Here is a 23742-nt window from a genome sequence, read left to right as displayed (position 1 = left end):
AGGTAACATTAGCAAGGTGGATTACTAACTGCATATCTTCTTTTTTGTCTATAATAAATTGGGCATTTCCTTATCAAAACCTTTAAGAGCCCACTGTACTAGATCTGTGGCAACCTCGTCAGATCGTCTGTATTTTTATCTAATCATTCTGTGGATGACATATGTGCAGCTGCTACTTGGGCTAATCCTCATACTTCTAATAACTCATTAGAAATTGGATCTGGTCTCGAGGGAAGAGAAGCTTTTGGTTCAACTATGCTCAGGAACATCCTTCTTTAGAGTCCACCCAGGATATCAGGTAGTGGGGACTGTGTCCCAGTGGTTGAGGAATGAATGAAAATTGACATCATCAGATAAGTTAAGTACTTACCATAACTTTCAATATGTGTTGTCCATTTTCATTTTTCTTCATCTCCCCACCCAACAACCCCCAACCTTTTATCATCATGGACCTCTGGAATAGATCCTTTAAAGACACCCCAGTGTCTCGTATGGAACTCCAGATATTGGTTTTCCTTTATTAGGAACATCAGTCTGATATTTATTATTTGTATCATCTAGCAAGCAAGATTTGAAGTCTGTTAGGTGTTGGTGCATTATGGGTAGGGAGGAGTTTGAGAGTTTTAGTTGGCCACAAGCTGTAGTAATGGCAGAGTCTGATCCAAAGTTCAGATCTGAACCCAATGGTTAAGGAAGAATGAAAATGGACAACACAGATGGAACTTTACGGTAAGTACATAACTTTTTTTTTTTTTTTTTTTTTAATTAAATGAGCATTTTATAAGTTTATGAATGTGTTTGTGTTGTGGTTTAAGCAGAAGATGGTTATAGCTAGCTGTATAGGTCATGTGATTCATTAAAGGAATTGCAAAAGATCTTTTTTTTTTTTTTTTTTGCATTAGGTTCATTCTGATGAAGTTTTTGATTTAAAATATATTTAGCACATTCACTCTTTATCAAATGTCTCCAGGTGTCACGGAGGGGCAGATTTGGAGTTTATAATGAATAGTATGAAATCCAGCTGGTGAGGCTTCATGTTAGATGTCATACTGACTGACATACTTGTACCCAGAGTTATACCCTCTGCAGTTAAAGCAACTCTTGATACTGTCGTATTTAACCGAAATGTAAAACCGTAGTCAATCACAAGTCTTCTTTCCTAGACTTTACCAGTCGAAATTATGATGCATTGTATGACATGGTTAACAGTTTGATTACTGTCATTCATGGATAACTAATCTACTTAAAAGTTTTCTATGAGATCTGGGATAAAATTAACTTCTGTATTCATGTGCATATATTAAAATACACAAGCTAGTAAAGTCAGTACCCTCCTTTGGTGGAATTGCAAAGTTAAGAAGATAAAAAACAAGGAACCAGAGGTAATAATTAGCTTTCAAAAATAACCATACTCTAAATACAAGTCTAGATTAAACTGCAGAAGCTACTTTTTTAATTAAATCTTACAGATCTAGCTATGAACTAGTTATCTCAAAGATTGGACTCCATTTAATTCCATCAGAAAAATATGGAGTAAAAAATTGTGAATGTTACTAAATTTGTGATTTCCATAGGAAAAAAAAAATGGCGGCACCCTACATGGCTGCAGCTGCTCAGGCTCGCAATGTACTACTCAGTCTAGCTCTTTCTGCTGTGGATTTACTTGGACTTGCACATTTTCCTGAATTTTTGAATGCGGGAGGATGGGGTCTATATTAGAACACCGAACATTCAAAATGCTGAGTGTTCTAATATCGAACCCCATCAATCGAAAATTCAAAACATCGAACATTCAGAACAGCAAATTTTTTCATAGGGAAAAAAAATTGCTGTTCCAAAACGCATACACACAACACAAGCACACCAAACAAACAGCAATCCACACACATACACCTAAACTCTTACAACTAACCCTACACTAAACTATACATACACCACTAACTATCCACTTACCCTAACCCAAACCCTAAGGTCCATCACTATCGCACAGTCACCTCACCCACGCCCTAACCCTAACTCACCTACCCCGCCGTAACCCTCATGTCCACACAGTCGCACAGTTACCTGACCCGTGCCCTAAACCTAACTCACCTAACCCACCCTAACCCTCACGTCCACGCAATCGCACACTTACCTGAACCCGACCCATAACTTTCCACCAGAGCGCTGAAAATACCGAAGCAACAGAAACAGACAACTGAATTCTTTCCCTAGGAAAAAATTCAGTTTTCTATTTCTTCGATATTTTCAGCGGGTCAATATTAGAGCACTCGACATTTTGAATGTTCGGTGTTCCAATATAGACCCGGGAGGGTGTTATGATCGTTTTGCTTTGCTGAATCTTCTGGAATCTGGCTCGCCGTGCAAGTGGTTTGCAGGGCTGATGTCTGCAGGCACTGTGAGGCCTGAATTGTTGAAAGAACTGGGAGTACTGCTTAAGATTCATCCAGACTGATGTAGCTGCTTTGTGTCTCAAATAACAAAAATCAGTGGAGAAAGCGTAAGAGATGTTACAGATCTAGGAGAGGGGGCAACAGAGCTGGTATCAGCTTTAGGAGAAGGGGCAACAGAGCTGGTATCAGCTTCAGATGAGGAAAGCTCCACTAAGGCCTGCAATTCCTTTTGTGTTGCTGGCTAACGCAAGATCTCTGGCTAACAAAATGGACTTTATCAGGCAACATTAACACAAACAGTAAGGTAAGGAACAGCTGTATTTATTATATTCACTGAGACTTGGCTGAATTCAAATATCAGCAACCAAGCTGTTGGGATAGACAAATTCTCCTTATTCAGAACAGACAGGTTACACGCTCTCAGTGGCAAAACTAAAGGTGGGGGGAGTCTGTATATACATCAACAAAAGCTGGTGTGAAAACAATGGTGTTGTTACTAGCCATTACTCAACTGGCATTGAATACCTTACAATTTAATTGTCATCCAGCCTACTTGCTCAGAGATTTTTCAACTATCTTTATAACTGCAGTTTACATACCCCCGAGTGCAACCACTAATGAAGCACTTGCCAGCCTGTAGTAGCTTGTGATCTGAGAAACAAGAACCCAGAATGTGGCAGCATTTTAGCTGGGGATTTCAATCAGGCCTAACTGAAAACTGTGCTACCAAACTAGCAGCATGTAAACTTCTCTACAAGAGGTGATAACACATTTGATCAACTGTGCTCAAATGTCAAAACAGGCATTCGAAGCAGTCCCCAACCCCATCTTGGTAGCTCAGATCACATTTCCATCCTGCTTATCCACACCTACAAAACAATGCTAGTAAGGGAAAAACCTTTCAAGAAGCAAATAAGGATCTGGCCTGAAACCGCTGTCTCAGCTCTGCAAGTCTCCTTTGAATGCACTGACTGAAATCTATTTAAAGAGGCTGCCCCCACAAATCAATGTATTAATTTGGATGAGTACACAGAAATGGTTGTGGGATACATCACAAAATGTGTTGAAGACACCACCCTAAAAGATGTAACCATCAGAGCCAACCAAAAACTGTGGCTCACCAGTGAGGTATACAAATTACTGAGAGTGCATAATGATGCCTTTACTGCTGGAGACAAAGATGCTTTGAAAAAGACGAGGGCCAAGTTGAACAAAGGTGTGAGAGTAGCAAAATGGGTCTACAGTCTAAAAATACAGACACACCTCACTGACTAGAAAGATCCCAGGAAGCTGTGGAGAGGTATCTAAAACATCACAGACTATAAGCCAACATCCACGCGTTGTGATGATAACCCAGACTCTTTAAACAAGCTAAATATCTACTTCAGTAGATTTGAGGAATCAAATAGAACCTCACCAAAGAGACTACCCACCATTGCAGATGCCACATCACTATGCCTCAACTTGGAAGAGGTATGCAGGAATGTATGTAGGGTTCATCTGGCCAAAGCAGCTGGTCCGGATATGATCCAAGGAAGATACTTAAAAACTGTGCTGATCAGCTGGCACCAGTCTTCTAAGACATTTTCAATATACTGTATCTCTCAACCAGGAAAAAGTGGCCAAATGCTTCAAGACCACCTACATCATCCCTCTGCCCAAGAAACCATCTCCAGCATCATTTAAATGATTATCGGCTAATTGCACTCAGTGGTGATGAAGTGTTTCGAAAAAATGGTCAAGGATTGCGTAACATCCTGCCTACCCTGCTACATTTGATCCTTTTCAATTTGCATACAGGCCAAATCGTTCTACTGCAGATGCTATAGCCTTAACACTTCATCACACCTTGGACCACCTGGAAAATAAGGACTGTTATGTACGCATGCTGTTCATAGACTTCAGCTTTGCCTTCAATACAGTAGTTCCACAGCAGCTGCTGTCTAAGTTGAGCAATCTAGGCATAGAAAACAAAATATGCAACTGAATCTTTGACTTCCTGACTGAAAGGTCACAAACAGTTCGAGCTGGAAAACCTCAAACAGCATCACCCTAAACACCAGGGCCCCACAAGGTTGTGTACTCAGTCCACTTCTTTTCACAGTTCTAACACATGGCTGCACAGCTATGCAGAAGTCAAACAGAATCATCAGATTTGCAGATGACACCACAGTAACTGGCCTTATCAAGAAGGAAGACGAGGGAGACCTACAGGGAGGAGGTGAACCAACTCATTCATTGGTGCACTGACACCAGCTTAGCACTAAATGTTGGGAAAACCAAAGATATGATCATCGATTTTTAAGAAGGAAAATAAGCCGACACACATCCCTATTATCATCAGTGGTGTTGCAGGGGAGAGACTAAATAGCACCAAATTCCTAGGGGTACAAATCTCTCCAGACCTAAGTTGGGCTACAAACACTTCCTACGTTATAAACAAAGCCCAACAACGTCTCCGCTTCCTTAGGAGGCTTTGCAGAGCTACCCCCCCCCCACAGGTCCTACTTACCTTCTACAGAGCCACGATTGAGAGTGTACTGACAAACTGCATCATTGCCTGGTATTAAAAGTGCTCTCAATCTGATTAGAAGGCACTGGATGCGATTGTTAAATAGGCTACAAAAATCATTGGCTCCGACTTTCAATCGCTACAGGACATATATTCAAACAGATGCTATGGTAGACCCTGAAAGCTATTGAGGGATATACACCATCTGGCTTATGGACTGTTCAAACTCCTGCCAACAAGGAAGCGTTACAGAAGAGTTAAGATGCAGGACATCCAGATTCCATAGAAGCTTCTTTCCACATGCTGTCTGACTGCTGAACAACAACCCATGGCTTAATTACTAAATTGGTAAAACATTATATATGTGCAATCTTCTTCTTCTTTTTCCTGGTTAGGGGTCGCCACAGCGGATCACCTGTCCGCTCATGATTGGCAGTGGAGTTTTACAGTGTTGCGTTGCCAGCCCGGCGCCCAACCTTCCACAGAAGGCACACACATGCACATACTCACACCTAGGGCCAATTTAGTGTGTCCAGTCTACCTACAGCATGTCTTTGGGATATGTCATTGTTATTTACATAACTCTCTGCGCAGCTCACTTTATACAGGTCTATTTGCACTATGAAAACTGTAAACTGTAAGTTTATGGCATATGGGGTGGGTACGTTTTTTTACATGTGTACCTCTGTTTTTTATATATCCTTATATTTCTGCTAAGTTTTTTTCTGATGTATGTGTTTTTGTTTATGCTGTAAAAAGCTTTCAAAATGTTTTTCTGTATTTATTTGTAGTATTTTATTTTGATTTCTATTTTCAGTATTTTAAATTATTAATTTAACCTATCTTCCTTCTGTAAACTGTCATTCTTATGGTATGAAGTCTGAGTATCGAAATTTCATGCAGTGATGCACACTTTTTCCTCTGTATTGATCTGTATGACAGTAAAGTTTACTTTGACTTTTCTGCAAGGTTTGTAAGAAGATGCATTTATCAGAATGCTAGAGACATGGAGAGGCATTCCTTGAATATTGTGGCATCTTATCCTTAGGGGGAAATTAGCTCAACCGCATGTTTTGAGTGCACTCTGTATTTTGGCCGTCCCCTTCTATGCTTTCTTCACTATATAATTCAAATGTGTTAATCAACATTCAGCACATTCCAATCACATGTCCCAACATCCGTAGATTGTAAAAAGAAATGTTTTTCTTTCATAACAGTTACAGCATAGAATTGCTTCATTCTTGTATAACTCTTTGGCATAGAAAAATATTTTCTCTCTACAAGTTAATTTGCTTAAAATCTCAGCTAGCAGTTTAAACCACAGTTTGCCTTTTGCACAAGTCAGGCCTACTTTTCAAAAAAAAAAAGTTGTTTTCCATAGTTCTGTTTCTCACCGCTGAAGAAATGTCTACTTTCTGAATTTTCCTTCTCTATCTTTCTTTCTCTGTTTGAGGCTCTGGCCTCAAGCTTGTCCTAGACTGCTTGGCTGCCTTTTTAAAAGATGAAGAGGTGCATTGAAATGGAACAGCCTTCTTCTCCATTCTAGACTTTTCTTCTGGCTTTGATTACCTTATGAGCTGTTTTATTACACAACATTTAGCCCAGCTAAGGTACTAACTACAGGTACAACTGGTACCACAAGTAAAATCTCAAACTCTAGTTTTGTGGGACCAGGCAGCATACCTGGTGGTGTCCTATTCTGAACTAAAAAATACCTACGTTTTACACAGTGCTGTTTAGCAGGGCCTTAACTCATTAATGCTGGCAGCTCTGATCTCGCAGTATGGTGTCAGTTGTCCAGTTAGTGATAATGGTATGCAGTGCCATAACCCATTCATGCCCTTAACATTTGAAAAGCAGACCACACCCACTGCTTTCCTTAATGTTAATAAATGTACTCATGAGACGTGTCAGAAAGCACATGATTATTGCATAACTGAACTTGTGACATTCACTGTCATGATTAAGCACATTTAATGTGAGGAAATCACTTCAGTCAAAAAACAAATGTAAACTTGGCATTAAGTTTTGTTGCATTTCAGAACTGCAGTTCAGCCTGTCGACACTCAGGAATGTTGCATTCATTTATCTGGTTGCTTAATTAGGCATTAACAAGTTACGATAGTAGTATGCTAGGATAACCTCTTGCTCAGATTTGTGAACTTTGTAGCTGAAAAAAAAAGTGTGCGTTTATTGTGGAGGTTAAAATATTCAAGATTATATTATTCATAGTTTAGAAACGTGAAGGGCTTATGGTGTTGAAGGGTAATTTTAGCTGCTGCAGTTCTCTTCTGATATAATAGGAATGGTACAGTATTACACAGATTTAAGCTGGTGAAGCAATGGGTTTATCTCACATAGTGCATTTGTTTGGTATTGTGGAATAAAAGAAGGCAGGCAATGTTGTTTTTTTTATTCAGAATATTTAAGTTATGTGCAGAATGAGGTGTACATTTAATATTGATTGGGTATTTCAGGGAGGTGGGGGAAGGTCCTGTCAGACCCAGATAATTTCAGACCCATCAGCATGATATATTTTCGTATTGTTACTTGTTGCGATGCAGCATAACAGAGAACCAGTTGGAGTGTCCTTGATGGGTACTTCAGTCTTAACTGTATCACTTAATAAGTCATGAATGTGCGTCTCCTTCCTCATGACTGGAACAGAAGTGTAGCTGGTTCAGCCAGTGCCCTGGGCCAGTACCTTAAACCAGAGCACTCTCCCACACCCATATCTTCCACTGAAGACCAAAAAAAAAAATTACTTTTAAACTGTAGCAAACTGCTTGCTACAGTTTAGACCACACCCAGAGTGCTACAGAAATCAGGTTTAGAAGCCATTATCGGGAAGTCGGGATCAGCTGATCGTGCCTGTGAAGGCTGGTAGAGAAGTGTGAAGGCTGCCAGCCTAGCCAGATAGAATTTTATGCATAATTCTATCATTTGTAAATATGAACGTGAATCACAGGCTTGTTGTCTTAAATGAAAAACATGCTGTTACAAAAATGTGGCAACAGTGCTCTCTACTGACCCAGTAAAAGCATGTTGTGACCCTTTGATCTAAAGTCGGCTTCAGTCTGGCTAGATGAAGGCTTCTTGCCTGTTGTTTTAAGGCTAAAGTTAATGACCAGAACTGCAATAGCAATTTAAACGGAGAGAATCAGAAGGCATTAAGCATTTTTGCCTTGACTATCCAACTCAGCACTCTGCCTTGCTCTATAAATAAGTTATTTTAGAAGTGTATTTTCTTGTAGCAATAGCTAGGAATTAGAAAGTTAGTGTGTTTCTGTGATGTCAGGACTGTACTACTGATTTATTTTAAGTATTTCTGTGTGATCTCTGAACACTTGACTAGCACTGACTGTGTAGTAGGAAAGTATTGTCTTGTGGTTTTAATTATTTATTATTAAATATTTTAAAACATTTTAACTGTGGCTGGTTTGTGTAGAGATAATTTAAGCTCTAGAGTACGTTGCATATTTATAGAGTTTACTGTCCAAGTCACTTCAAATAAGCTTTGACTGTTTAGTCATACTACCAATTAGATAATGATATTGCACAGTAATAATTGGACACCCCTTTAAGAGTCTTTGAGTAGCTGATAACTATTAGCTGGGTGGTGGCAGGATTACTACCGTATAGTCTGGGTAAAAGGGGCACAGCTGGAGAACCCGTGCCAGCTTTCCCCAGGAGTGTCTGTGTGGTTGTATAAACTTATCTCGGTGTGTGTCAGCTACTTGGGCAGGGACACGAAGCACTGGTTGGACATAGAGGGTGCCGGAGATTTTTGGCTTGCCCACCTAGGCTGAGATCTGGACCCTATAGCTGTGCCAGTGGGGAGTCTTATTGGGGACCTGGAGAGCAAGGGAGTGACCAGCCCCAGGACTAACTGTGATCTTTGTGTGCTCTTAAGGGAAATTGCACTTTACTGTGTGTATTTGTTATCCTTTCCTCCTATATGTGACGCCCTCTCTGGTGTTAGTGGAGAGGATTGAGGCTCCTTGATTGCTGGGCCAGGGTACGGGCATCACATATTAATTGGTGGCAGTGGTTGCAATATCCACCTCTCACATATTAATTGGTGGCAGTGGTTGGGATATCCTCGCATATTAATTGTGTGGCAGCGGAGGGATGTCCTCATCACATATTAATTAGCTGGCAAATACTAATTGGCTTGTAGTGGTGTGGATAGAGTGAATCCTGTAGCTTGTGTACAGTGAGCTTTGAAGGTGTTTTTGTACTCTAAAACAACCACACAGTTAATACTCAAGTGTTCAGATCACAATTGCTTTATTTGTTTTGTTAGCTTAGTTAGTTAGGGTGAGCAGGCAGCATGTCAGCAGAGGAGTATGGAAAGCTGACAAGGAGCCAGCTGGCAGAGATATACAAGGCTAGGGGACTGGTGCATGGAAACCTGACTAAGGCAGACCTGATTGTAGCCTTGGTTACAGCTGCATCAGAAAACAGCAACCAGGAGGACAGTCAGACTGGCAGTGGAGATATAATTCCCTCGGAGAATGGACAGCTCAACCTTTCTGCGGTGAACTTTACAAATCCATCTGGAGCTAAAGAGACTTGAGTTGGAGGCCAGGCGTGTGGAATTAGAAGCAAATGAGAGACTGCAACGTTTGCAGGCTGAAGAGAATGAGAAACTGTTATGTCTGCAAGCTGAGGAGCAAGAGAGGCAGAGGCAGCGTGAGAAGGAGATGCTGACTCTTTGCCAGAGTCATGGAGGTAATGGGGAAGGGAGTAACTGGACCCCAGAAGGACCAAAGGTCAGTAAATTTCTTCTGCAGTGTAAAGAGGGGGATAATTTTGATAGTATCATTCGTATGTTTGAGAGGGTATGTAAACAGTATGAAGTTGACCAAGGGCTCTAGGTACGGTTCATGACCCCCTTACTCCATGGTAAAGTTGTAACTGTTGTAATAAAAATGTCTGATGCTGACTGTTTTGATTATACTGCTGTAAAAAAATGTCTTTTAGAATGTTTTAAGCCAACACCTGAAATGTAGAGGAAAATGTTTTGTGCATAGACGCAAGGCAGATGAAAGTGTATGTGAATATATTGCTGAATTGAGCACTTATTTCCATAGGTGAGTGAGTGGATGTCAGGTCACCACTTTTGAAGGGCTTGCAGACCTTTTGGTGAGGGAACAAGCCCTTAGCACTTTGCCTGAGGACATGAGGATCTGGTTAGCTGATGGACAATGTGCTACTTCAGATGAGTTGGAGAAGGAGGGAGACCTATACCTGGCAAGCAGGGCAGCCCTGCACAGGAAGGGGACCCCCCAGTACTGCTCATGGGTTTAAAGGACCTCATGGTGGGCAGCACAGACTGCCACAACAGAATCTGGCTGTAGCAGGGGAAGCTACTAGTCCAGGTACACGACCAGGAGCTAGGGTTAAATGTTTTGAATGCAGTCAATGGAGCCATGTGGCATACAGGTGTCCACAGAGGCAAGGTGGGGAACCAAAGGTGAGGGTGTCAGTAAGTGGGAAAGACAAAATTGCAGTAGTAAGTTGTCTTGAGATCTTGAGACAACAGGGGTGCTTAACTACCATCCTGCAGATGTCCTGAGAGGGAAGGATTTGGATGAGGCAGTACCATGTGCTTATGCAGTTATACGTGGTTAGGCTAGGAGACAAGCATGTGGGTCTGGTAGCCTGGGGGAGACTCAGACAGACTGCATACTTGCAGCCAGGACTGGTGAGGTGGTTACTTAAGGGAGCGAGCTACTCTGTAGCATTGAGACTGAAGGTGAGCCACAGCTGCTTGTGGGTACTGATTGTCCCTTGGACAGAGTGACTGCAAAGGTAGAGGTGAATAGTAGTACCCAGGCTGACAGTGAGGCACCACTGTCAGAGGATGCCAGACTTCCTGTGGAAGGGGAGCTGGGAAGGGCTACAAGGAGAGAGTTGAGACAGGCTCAGCTTTCCGACCCTACATTGCAAGGCCTGAGGCAGGTCGCTAGGGAGGCACCTGATTCTCAAGGAAAGGGGGAATCTGTATACTGGGACAAAGGGTTACTATACAGAGAGCAGACCCCTGAGGGAGGGATAGAAGGTGAGAGAGTACAGCAGTTGGTAGTACCTGGAGCCTACCGTCTGGTGCTTCTAGGCGTAGCCCGTGATATTCCCTTTGCAGGTCATATGGGCATAAAACGTACAAAGAGCCATATTATGCAGAACTTCTATTGGCCTGGAATTTCCAGAGATGTAACCGGGTACTGCAGGACCTGTGAGCAGTGCGAAAGGTAGGCAAGGCAGGAGAACAAGGTGTGTGCTCATTTGATGCCTTTGCCTGTGATTGAGGAGCCATTTCAGATGGTAGCTATGGATATTGTGGGTCCTGTGAGTACCCCAAGTTCCACAGGGAAAAAGTATATGCTAGTGGTAGTGGATTGTGCTACACGATACCCTGAGGCAGTGGCTTTGTCCTCCATTGAGGCAGAAAAGATGGCAAATGCTTTGTTAGAGATTTTCAGCAGGGTAGGTTTCACAAAAGAAATGCTGACTGACAGAGGTACCAGTTTCATATCATATCTGCTGGCTTGTCTGTGGAAGTCCTGTGGGGTGAGGCACATGAAGACCACCCCCTACCATCCCCAGACTAATGGTCTGGTTGAGAGGCTAAACTCTACAATCAAGTCCATGCTGCGGGCATTTGCAGATCAGTTTAAGAGGGAGTGGGACAAATATTTGCTCCATCTGTTTGCTTACAGAGAGGTTCCCCAGGAATCCACAGGGTTTTCACCCTTTGAGTTGCTGTATGGGCATAGGATGAGGGCACCTCTAGATTTCATTCGAGATGAGTGGGAAGGTGAGTGCGAGTCTCACAAGGAGTCTGTTGTGGCATACATCCTAAATTTCAGGACAAGGCTCAGGGAACTCATGGCCTTGACCCAGGAGAACCTGGCAGAAGCCCAACAACAGAAAACTGTGTGGTATGACAGGAATGCTCAAGCTAGAGAGTATGCTGTGAGGCAGCAGGTAATGGTTCTCATTCCTGTCAGAAACAACAGGCTGCAAGCCGCTTGGGAGGGTCTCTACAAGGTCGTAAGAAAGGTAAGTGATGTTAACTACATGGTGGAACTTCTAGGCAGATGGCAGTGGCACAAATTGTAACATGTTAACATGATGAAACCTTACCATGATAGGGAGGCCCTTGTGCTGAGTATTTGCAGTCGATTGCAGGAGGAATCTGAGGGAGATCTGGGGACTGATCTCAGTGAGGCTTGGGCTGACACCTCAGTGGAAGGGGTAGCAATGTCCCAGCAGCTATCTCCTACCCAGGTTTGAGAAATCCGAGCAGTGTTGCAGGAATTTGGGGACATATTCACTGGGAAACCATGGTCCACCCACCTAGTGCAGCACCAGGTGGATACAGGACCCCAAAGGCCTATTAGGCAGGCCCCTTATAGGGTGCCTGAGAGAGGAGGTACAGGAGATGTTGGAACTAGGGGTGATTCAAGAGTCCAACAGTCCCTGGGCCTCAGTAGTGGTGCTGGTGCCAAAGAAGGATGGCAGCACCAGGTTCTGTGTGGACTACAGGAAACTAAATAGTCACACAGAGTCTGATGCGTACACCATGCCTTGGACAGATGAGGCCCTAGAGCAGCTGGGTGGGGCTAAGTATCTTACAACCATTGATCTTACCAAGGGTTACTGGCAGGTGCTCTTGACTCCCAGTGCTAGAGAATGGTCAGCCTTTGTGACTCCTTTTGGCTTGTATGGGTTCACAAAGATGCCCTTTGGGATGAAGAATGCCCCAGTGACTTTCCAGAGGCTGGTAGATCATATCCTCGCAGGAGAGTTTGCCCTTGCTTACCTAGATGATATTGCCATCTACAGCCATTCCTGGCCAGAGCACCTTCCGCATGTCAGGGAGGTGCTGGGCAGACTACAGAGGGCAGGGCTGACCATTAAGCCAAGCAAATTTCAGGTGGTTATGGCTGAGGACATAGAGTAAGGAGTGGTAAGATAAGGCTAGAACCTGCCAAAGTGGAAGCCATTCAGGCATAGCCTGCACCTGTTACTAAAAAGCAGGTGAGGGCATTTTTAGGGACAACAGGGTACTACAAAAAGCTCGCCCCCAGTTATAGTACCATAGCTGCTCCCCTCACAGACCTGGCAAGGAAGAACAGGACAGATAAGGTAGTGTGGACCCCAGCATGTGAGCGGGCATTCCAGAAGCTTAAAAAAGCTTTGGTAGGGCCCCCTGTGTTAGCCAGTCCAGATTACAGCAAATAATTTGTGCAGATGGATGCTTCAAACCATGGGGTGGGGGCTGTACTTAGCCAGATTTCTTCAGTGGGGGAAGAGCACCCAGTGGTTTATCTCAGTCATAGGCACCAACCCAGGGAGGAATGCTATGCAGCTGTAGAAAAGGAATGTCTAGCCATAGTGTGGGCACTGCAGAAACTTCAGCCTTATCTGTATAGAAGAAAATTCACTGTGATGACAGATCACAACCATCTAACATGGTTAAACAGAGCCAGTCAGCAAAATGCCAAGTTGCTAAGATGGAGCCTGGGATTGCAAGCATGTGATATGTCAGTGCAGCACCGCAGTGGGCATAGCAATGCCAATGCAGATGGGTTCTCAAGACAGGGAATGGGGTAGGTATACTCAGATAGACCTAACCCCCTCAAGCGGCGTTTCTCGAGGGTCACTTGAAAAACTAGCTTGAGTTCTCTGGGGGGGGGGGGGTGAGAGATGTGAAGACTGGTAGAGAAGGGTGAAGGCTGCCAGCCTAGCCAGATAGAATTTTATACATAATTCTATCATTTGTAAATGTGAATGTGAATCACAGGCTTGTTATCTTAAATAAAAAAAAAATGCTGTTACAAAAATGTGGCAACAGTGCTTTCTACTGACCCAGTAAAAGCATATTGTGTGACCCTGTGATCTAAAGTCGGCTCCAGTCCGGCTAGATGAAGGCTTCCTGCCTAATTTTTTAAGGCTAAAGTTGATGACCAGAATTTACATGTGGAATGTCCTTTATTGCTCGAAGTGTAAAAGCATGTAAATGCAGTTTGTCAGCCTGGGAACACCAGGAAAGTGTAAAAGATGATGCAATGTTTATCAGAACTGTAATAGCAATTTAAACCGAGAGAATCAGAAGGCATTAAGTATTTTTGCCTTGACTATCCAACTTACAGCACTCTGCCTTGCTCTACAAGTAAGTTATTTTAGAAGTGTGTTTTCTTGTAGCAATAGCTAAGAATTAGAAAGTTTAGACCGTTTTTCTGTGATGTCAGGGCTGTACTACTGATTTATTTTAAGTATTTCTGTGTGATCTCTGAACTCTTGACTAGCATTGACTGTGTAGTAGAAAGTATTGTCTGGTGGTTTTAATTATTTGTTGGTAAATATTTTAAAACATTTTAACTGTGGCTGGTTTGTGTAGAGATAATTTAAGCTAGAGTACATTGCATATTTATAGAGTTTACTATCCAAGTCACTTCAAATAAGCTTTGACTGTGTAGTCATACTACCAAATGGATAATAATATTGCACAGTAATAATTGGCCACCCTTTTAAGGGCCTTTGAGTAGCTGATAAATATTAGCTGGGTGGTGGCAGGATTACTACTTTATATTCTGGGTAAAAGGGGCACAGCTGGAGAACCTGTGACAGCCTTCCCTAGGAGTGTCTGTGTAGTTGTATAAACTTTTGTGTGTCAGCTACTTGGGCAGGGACACGAAGCACTGGTTGGACAGAGAGGGTGCCGGAGATTTTAGCTTGCCCCGCTAGGCTGAGATCTGGACCCTATAGTTTTGCCAGTGGGGAGTCTTATTGGGGACCTGGAGAGCAAGGGAGCGACCAGCCCCGAACTGAATGTGATCTCTGTGTGCTGTTAAGGGAAATTGCACTTTACTGTGTGTATTTGTTATCCTTTCCTCTTATATGAGACACCATCTCTGGTGTTAGTGGTGAGGGTTCAGGCTCCTTGATTGCTGGGCCAGGGCACGGGCGTCACAGTGCCCTCCCATCACTTTCTGCTAATGGCGATTGCCCCTCTAGCCCAACTTAGTTACACTACTGGGATGGAGGACTGTCTTCCACTACACTGAGCTGATGCTGTCCATTGTAATTTGAGCAAGTATGCACTTTTTATAATGTAAGCATAAAATCTTCACTCTTAATTTTCATGCATTGTTTGCAGTAGCATTGGGCCATCTTGGTAGGTTTAGGGAGTGTTTGCACCATTGTAGCCAACACCTTGTGTCCTGGCATGTGTTGGTATAGACACTTGGACATCCCCAATCATGAAATAATAAGTGTAGAAAATATGCATGCTTTCAAGATCTGAGAGAAAGCTTCAGAAAGACATCCTTTCATACAGTATATAGAACTCTGGAGCTATGACATCCAGCTTGAAGGTATTCTAGCTGAATTTAGATCTCAACCAAAAGACCATTAATTGGACATGGGTCACAAAGGGTTTATCTCCATCTGAGGTGCATTGACCCATGAGTTCAAGACTGCATGGCTTTTATCCTGTATGTGGAAGGCAAAGTGTCACAGAAAAACAATTTATACAAATCTTTCCAAAATGGACATTTGGTGACATCTTCAACTTCTTTGTCCATTCAGGAAACTGCATTGAGTCACATATCCTAGATCTACTCCTGTCATTTTTGGCATGCAACAAGGCAATTGGTTCTTTTACTTATGCTCAGACGAAGAAAAAGAAAATGAAACTACAAATATCCTCTAACCTCCACCCCAGCCTGCCGGACTAACTGCCCCAGTTATGAATTGCTCAACAATCTTTTATCCATTACTTACATAAAAATGATAACTCTACAGAAATGTCAAACATCTGACGTGTCACTGTACTTTCATCACTATCAAGACTCGTTAAAGGTGTACCTATAGTAAGGTTCTTTACTACATCCTGTCCTTCTGTCACCCACACCTTATGACGTTTGACCGAACCATAACACCACTACTGCCTTGCTGTGCTTCAACACCGTTTACCAAGAAATTAATGAAAATAAACTCATTTTATCCATATTCTTTGAGATTGCCAAAGCTTTTGATACAGTTCTCCTTCACACTTTCTTCTTTTGGCTTCATCTCTTTCACACTTGCCTGGCTTACTAGCTACCTTTCTAACTGTACAGAGGCAGCTAAGTGGAAGTCTACCATTTCTTTGTTTATGCCAGTATCTAGTGGAGTACCACAAGAATGCATCATTGGATGTTTATTGTCTAATTTGTTCCTTAATTTTGTTTTCACATAATCACATGCTGCCTTGATCCATTATACTGTAATCTGCTTCTCTACCTGCTTTTCCTTACTACACACTGTTTCCCAAGCTTCCTTTACACCCTTTGACGCTTGGCTTGCACACTCTCAATTGTTCCTAAAGCATAATAAAACCAAATGAATGTTGTTTTATTTTAAGGGCCTACTCGGACAAAGGCCAACTTTGAAGTCCTCATATTAAAGCATCCAGATGGAGTTGGTCACTATTGGGCGTCACCATAGACAGTTACATTACATTTAACAGTCATATTCAAATTGTAATGAAAACAGTCATCAGAAATTGAGCCTTCATTACAGATCATCAAATTTTCTCACTGCACACACTCTTAGGACCACAGCTGCATCTTACCTTCTGTGACGTCTGCTCTGTGTATCTATTGCCCTTGCAGATATTAACAAACCTGTATGAAAATTGGAACGATGCTGTAATAAAATTAAATTTCCTACTAAGTTACCTAATCCTATGCACCTAACCCTCAAGCAACTAAACTGGATGAAATTCTCAAATTACCTCATTTTCTCACAGTTAAAATGTCCTCACTATGTAGTCTTATTTCCAAGTGAATGTCCCCTCTCTTAACACTCGGCTCCAGTGGTATTCCCCCAAGACTTCTTCGATCTGCAGACACAGACCTTCTCAAGGTTAAAAGGTCAAACAATTCCTGTGGCGACTCCTTATTTGCCACTTGTGTTACAAGCGAGTGGAGCACACTTCCTACTACAGTTAGGCAAGCAGTTTCCCCCATTCTCTTCAAAGACAATCTACAGAGTTTCTGTTGACCCGACGCTCGCCTGCTCACCAAGTTAAAACTCGTCACCCTATGTTCACTTCTACAACCACTCCCATATATGTAGTTGTTCACTCTGCCTATCACCAGCCATCCTCTCCTCTCTAATTTCCAGTCATTTGAATTTCTTATCAACTCGGAGAAACCGCTAATATCATTCCACTCATCCCAAATACTGTCGTTTTTTCACTGTACTTCTATCGTACATATGCTTTCTTAACCTTTTTCTCTTCTCCTGTTTCTCCTATGTTTGTCAACTAATATCCTTCATATGTCATTTCCCCTCTTTCTTCCTCCTCCTTTCAGTTAATACATGTTATGCTCAGTTAATGTTTACTACTATTGTTTCTCCTTTTCACTACATTCTTTGAAAACTACCTTTGCATTTACTGTAATATATACTACTGATTATTTTCACTGTCTTCACTGTAGTATAAATTTGGCATACAAAATATGGTAACTATTTATTTGTGGAGCTTTTCTCCCTGGGCCTCAATTGAGAAAAGGGTCTTGCATGGCTCAGTTGCACTCTCAGTAAACAAACGCTATAAATAGATGCTGTGTTGTAATGCTTAATGCGAGGTCAAGGTGGACAAGTAGGAAAAACAGGAGAAACACTGCAGCTTTAAAAGTGTCTGAAATGCACCTTTAAGTTCCTGCTTCAAAATAAGCATGTCATGTGTTAGTTTCAGGCAAAGGGAGGAGACAAAAGATTATTACCCAGAGAAAGTTCCCCTAATGAGCTTAAAGAACACTAAAGACAGAAAGTTAATTTGGAGGAAGTGGGATCTTCTAGGGCTTCTCTAGCCCCTTCTAAGGTTCCATGGGTTGAATTCATGTCTCCTTCTACGAGAACAGATCCATGGATTCATACAGGCAAACCTTTCTCTTCTAAACTTTCAGAAAGTGAGGTTGTTGTAATTTCTAGTATTTCTCTTGGGAAGAGATTGAATAGCATTTTCTGGGTGTTCTGAATCAGAACTGTCAGATTATATCTTTTGGCTGTTTGTCCACTCCTCTCACCTTGCCCATAGTCCCCATTTCAGTGGACCCAGACTGGGAGAAGAGGACAAGGGCCCTAGTAAAGGTTCAAATTGAGTTTTCCTGTCTCCCCTGTCTGGTTCTAGAGCAGCAAAATGAATGTGCTGTCACTTCTCCATCAGGTTGCCTCCTGTTTCCCTCTGCCAGTAGATACAAGGACAGTTTACCAATGCAGATTCCATTGTCAGTGTCAGCAGTTTGGATTGCTTTGGGTCGGCAGTCTTATCAGTGTCTGTCACCTCACAGCTACAGTGCTGTCTTGCTTGGTACTGAATGTTACTACAAAGAACATCAACATTGAGGAGTTGACTCTGATGATGGCATAGATTCCCCCAGTGCCATTCTGATTGCAGATAACCCTCAAGGGGGGATCAAAAATTCTACCTAAATTAGAAAGCCCAGAGAATCTATACCATTCCTTTTCCAAGATGTTCTTAATAATGTTAGCATCACAATTTTGTGACAAAAGCTTGCTCATAACTCACATTGTTATGAAGTGGTGTAAAGTTATTAGACGTGTCGGAATTAGGGCTCTCTATAACTATCTCACTACCTAGAACTGGGGCAAGATATCAGTGCAAAATTGTTGCTTAGCTTCTTTTTAATGCAACTTTATGCATGTATCCTAACATATGCGAATCGTTTTGCTAATAACTGCTATTATATCAATATTGTTTAAAATTGTACTTGTTTTAAAATGTATTACTGGAGCTTTTCTCCTCTGGTCCCCACTGAAAATGGGCCACAAGCCCAGTTGGACAAACCCGGTTAACAAATGTCAATAAATAAATAAATAAAATCTGTTTTGCACTCCTCACCAACCAGTTTGTAAATCTCATCAAGCATTGTCAGGGTAGCCCCTTTCTTGAAATATATTCATCAAATTCACACATTCAAACTTAAAAATCGTGATCATCTGAGGTCATTCTATTAGACCTAACAAACTACCCTTTGACAGTGCTCTTCTTGTGGATATATGGATGGACACTAGAGTAGTGTAAAAATGAATTGGAAAAGGTTGGTTTGCGATACACTTTAGATTTAAACCCCCCCTGGAATTTTTGTAAAGTCACATCCAAATAATTTAATGTATCTTCAGTAATACTGTAAGTTGTTGTTGTCTTTCGGCTTTTCCCGGTTAGGGGTCGCCACAGCGGAACTCTGGTCCGCTAATCATTGGCAGTAGATTTTCACGGTGCTGAATTGCTAGCTCAACACCCAACCTTCAACAAAGGCACGTCCATTCACGCATGTCTTTCAGAACGCCACTCGACCCACGGGGAGGACATGCAGACTCCACACAGAAGGCACTCCCTGCAGACTAGCTGAGAATCGAATGGGAGAACCTCTTGCTGTGAGGCATCAACGCTACTGCTGCACCACTGCGGATTCTGTAAGTAAACCTCAAAAAACTGGTGCTATTAGATAGATATATATTCAAAAAATTCTTTGAATTTGGCCTCTGAATCTACCCAAAATATAACAATATCATCCAGAAAATGCTTATAAAGCACCCAGCAATCTTGGAATTGAGAATTCAAAACAAATTTATGTTCTCAGTACATCAAAATAATGTTAGCATATACCGGGGCACATCTGGCTTCCATAGCCACCCCTGAAGTTATTCTTCAGGACCAAGTCCATCAATTCAATATAGACCCAAAATTCATTGAAAGATAGATTCCCAAATTCATTAATAGCTTCTTCATGCCATTTTAAACCAGTGTCATGGGGTGCACAAACTAGCCAGTGTCATGGGGTGTACAAACTAGCCAGTGTCATGGGGTGTACAACTAGCCAGTGTCATGGGGTGTACAACTAGCCAGTGTCATGGGGTGTACAACTAGCCAGTGTCATGGGGTGTACAACTAGCCAGTGTCATGGGGTGTACAACTAGCCAGTGTCATGGGGTGTACAACTAGCCAGTGTCATGGGGTGTACAACTAGCCAGTGTCATGGGGTGTACAACTAGCCAGTGTCATGGGGTGTACAACTAAACAGATCTCATAGTGTCACTGATCACCTTCTTTTATAGGTGAGCTTTTCACTGCTAAAACTAGAAGCTCCAAATGCAAATAAGAGCCGATAGGAGGCATCCCTGTCTGTTTTCTCTTGCTAGTCTGGCTTTGTTCAGTAATATTCTCAGCACCATGACTCTTGTCACAGCTAGCAAACTCTGGATAAAACTGTCCGAGAAGCCCATGTATCCCAGTACAGTAAAAACAAAAGTCCACTATGTCAGAAGCCTTTCCTGAATCCATTAACATCACTGCCTCTTTCCTGCATTTGGATTGTCTTGAGCATACAAAGGATATTGGCAAAGGTAGGCCTCTCTTCAAATCCACACTAATCACCTTTTATTGCTTCGCTATACTGGCTGCTAATGCTGCCATAAAGGCTTTGTAATAATAACAATAGAATAGTATGAGCTTGGAAAGTTGGATCGTTTCTTTACTGTTATTCCTTCCCTCTAGTGATTGTTTATTTTATGTTGAATAAACTAACCTTCTCCATCTGAGCCCAGTTTTATCCAGGGGTTTATTTTTATTTTTGTGTACATATTTGATGCTGCTTCCTGAGTTGGTCGTCATGTCTTCATTAAGAGTTGTGTTTGTGTGCTGCTGTTTTTTTTTCAGTAAATCTTGTCCATTAATTCCAAATTGATTTGTGGAAGGTACTGATTTAATGTGTGCAATTTCCTGTTTTCTCCAAGTAGTGCCAGGCATTGAAATGTATTTTAATATTTGAAATGATTTTTCTTTCCACAGGTTTGTTCTTTGTGCTGCCATGCACAGACAGTTTTGTGAAAGTTGATTTAAGAACCATTTCCTTTGACATCCCACCTCAGGAGGTAATTTTATAAATTATTTTCACATTTCAAACAATGCCTTGCAAACACTGCTAGCATTATAAGGTATGAGCATTACATATAATGGCCTATTATGATCAGCTTTGCTGTGGTCACAGTGCTTCCCACTTTAATACTGGGTACACATTTTTATTTCTAATTTTCCTTAGGCATGGCATATGATCAGTAGGAGTTTTTGTCATAATGTATGAGAGTGTTAGGAATACAGCAGCACTGTGTTGACACTTAGGATTTGGGTACACAGTGCATAAACACTTGTTTGAGGTGTAGCACGCATCATGAAAGCTTTGGTGACCCTTTGGCACAATGGCAGCTGTCACAATTTGAACATAAATGGTTCTCACAAAGAGCTTGAGGGCCTGGAGAACATGTGGCTGCATGCCATAGCTGGTACGCACCAGTGATATATCCTGGGACTTGGAAGCACTCTGTCAGCACATGTTAAATTTTTGCCCCCTGTGTAGATACTGCTGAACTGGTTGTATAGCTTAACGAGATCAGCAAACCAGGAAATGAGTTTTTCCCATTACCACTGTTGAGTGCTAAAAGATGGCCCCTGATCTGAGACTGGATGCAGACACAGTGTACACAAGTTGTGTAGTACCTAAATGTTACAGTATTCTATAAGCAGTAGAGACACTGAATATTACTAGCTTCCTTGAGTTGTTCATCTTGCTTCTAGAAAGAATGTGGACACATAACAGGCAGTGTCTTGTAGCAAGGCTTTAACATTTTTTAAATATATTTGCACCTCATGTAATATACTTCCTTTTTAAGTTGTATAGGTTCATAGGTAGTTAACGAGTCACATGGTGTAAGAAACCATTGACAAGTCTAGCCTTGCTCTAGAGGTCTGTCTGGTTAAGTGACTTATTCATAATCACACAGTAGACAGATGGCTAAGGGGATGAAACCATGGACTATAGGAAGTAGCTTTTGGTGTATAGGAAATAGCTTTTTAACAGTTCAAGGCCTTAATTCTCTGTGCTCCCAGACTGATAATAAAGCACCCTAATATTTTCAACAAGTCCCATGGAATATTTTGCATCCACACAAGCTGCGAACAGCATGGGTAGAGTGGGAAATCTGTTTAAAGCCTCATCCAAGGGATGGCACACTTGGGAAAGTGACAGTTCTTTGTTCTGCACTGCACTGACACTTGTGAAAAAATGAATCCTGTTGTGACAACTGAACACACAACCCAAGTCACTACTCCAAAGCACAGGCACTCCTTCCTCAAATGCTGTACATGTAATATTAGACTTAGACCTAGACCTGAAGACTGCATGCTGGTACATAAATGATGTATGAGAATGGAAATCCTAATAACATTTTGGATGCCAGTGTAGGAAGCAAGACATCGTCTATAGCTTGGTCTGTCAGACATACAAAAGGATGCAGTTGGCATTGTGAGGGAAAGCTAAGTACCCCACTGAGGATCATTCCTCTTTTTTTTAAATCTGGAAATCTTATTCATGTCATCTTAGAGAGCCAAATGCTTCTGTGTTAGGCAGACTCCTTATAAAGACATACTTGGCATCTTTTCTGCTATGGTGTAGAGTCGAATGTTGGGGACTGCTGTGCTCTGCTGTGCCAGTCATTTGTCCCAAAAAAACTGATAAATCATCTTGGTTCACTAAATTTGTTTTATTCAGAGAAAGAAAAGTTGAAGGCTCCAGAGTGAGCTGGTGTGTCTTGTGAAGGGACATCTGAGGCAGAAACTTCCAATCTGAAGAGGAAAACTAAAAAGCAGAGGACAGATGTCTCTCTTTAGGCTTTTCTCCAGAATGGAACCTGATTTATCTATTGCAATTGAGATCATCCAACCTCTGGTTCTGTCCACTGTTTGTTTTTCTTTCCTCCCAGGGACCCAAATTATGTTCATTAGAGAATACTTTTATCACCTTTTGAACTTGTTTCTTCTCTTCAAAATATTAAATTTATTGGAAAAAGTTCTTGTTGCTCTAACCTCTGCCAAATGGTCTCATAGTAGCAAGCTCTGATGTCTATTCCACCTTTTCTGATTTTCCTCAAAGGCAGTGTCCCTTAGAACTTACTCTTTTATGTCTAAATAGATTACTGAAATGTCAATCTAGTCACCTTCCTGATTTGTTTTCCTAACCTTCACAAGAAAGGTGAAAGAATTCTCCATTTGCTAGATGTTCATAGACAACTAAGATTTTATTTGGACAAGACTAAAAAAAAAATCAGAAAATCTGATCAGTTGCTTATCTGTTGTCCAAACATACAATATCTAGCTTGATAAGTATTTCTGTTTCTTGACTTGCAAGGTCAGACTTTGACAGAACAATCTTCATCTTCATCAGAGGTCCCGGGAGAAAAGCTCCACACAAACATTGTACAGTGTCCTACATTAATACAAAGTTAATAAAATTCATATAGAATAACTGTTGCAGCACGCAGACACAGGAATAAACAAAAACTTTCAATAAAGTATGTGAATGTTAAGTCACACAGATTTCAAGCCTTCATAAACTAAAGCACTGCTGGGATTCCTTGGTAGTTTTTCCCCTCCTACTTTCCCCTTTATTGATCTGCTTTTTAAACCTGGTGATTTTTAAGCTGCCCACTCCTACTGTAAATCGAGCTTTATAAGCTCCTCCCTTTCTACATTGCTGTTGATATCTTGCATTATTTATTTGCCTTTCCTTGTGCTTGTATTGAAAAGTGCATTTTGCTGTCTGTTCTACTGATTTATGTACTCTGAATTGATTATCTAGCTAACTGTTGGATAAAGTAGTGTGCTTTTACACCCTAGCAAGCACTTGTTTTTAGATCAGGAGGTCACTGGATCTATTTAGTGCACTGCGAAGCAGCCTGGTCTGTTTAGGTTGGGGA

The 23742-nt window shown here is 41.7% G+C and overlaps 1 protein-coding gene across 2 annotated transcripts in view; it reads left to right on the top strand.

The window, feature by feature from the left end:
• LOC122803611 (stomatin-like) overlaps positions 1-23742 on the top strand; it is a 264536-nt gene that overhangs the window by 120652 nt on the left and 120142 nt on the right. For both annotated transcript variants that reach the window (XM_044073337.1, XM_044073336.1), the window contains exon 4: positions 20783-20865. In XM_044073337.1, coding sequence (XP_043929272.1) covers positions 20783-20865 — 83 coding nt within the window. The remainder of the gene's footprint in view (positions 1-20782; positions 20866-23742) is intronic.

This window comes from Protopterus annectens, chromosome 5.part1 (assembly GCF_019279795.1).
Source record: "Protopterus annectens isolate FY-2018-M chromosome 5.part1, PAN1.0, whole genome shotgun sequence".
In the NCBI taxonomy this organism is placed as follows: domain Eukaryota; kingdom Metazoa; phylum Chordata; order Ceratodontiformes; family Protopteridae; genus Protopterus; species Protopterus annectens.
Note: the sequence above shows the minus strand (reverse complement) of the source record. Positions and strands in the feature narration are given on the sequence as shown.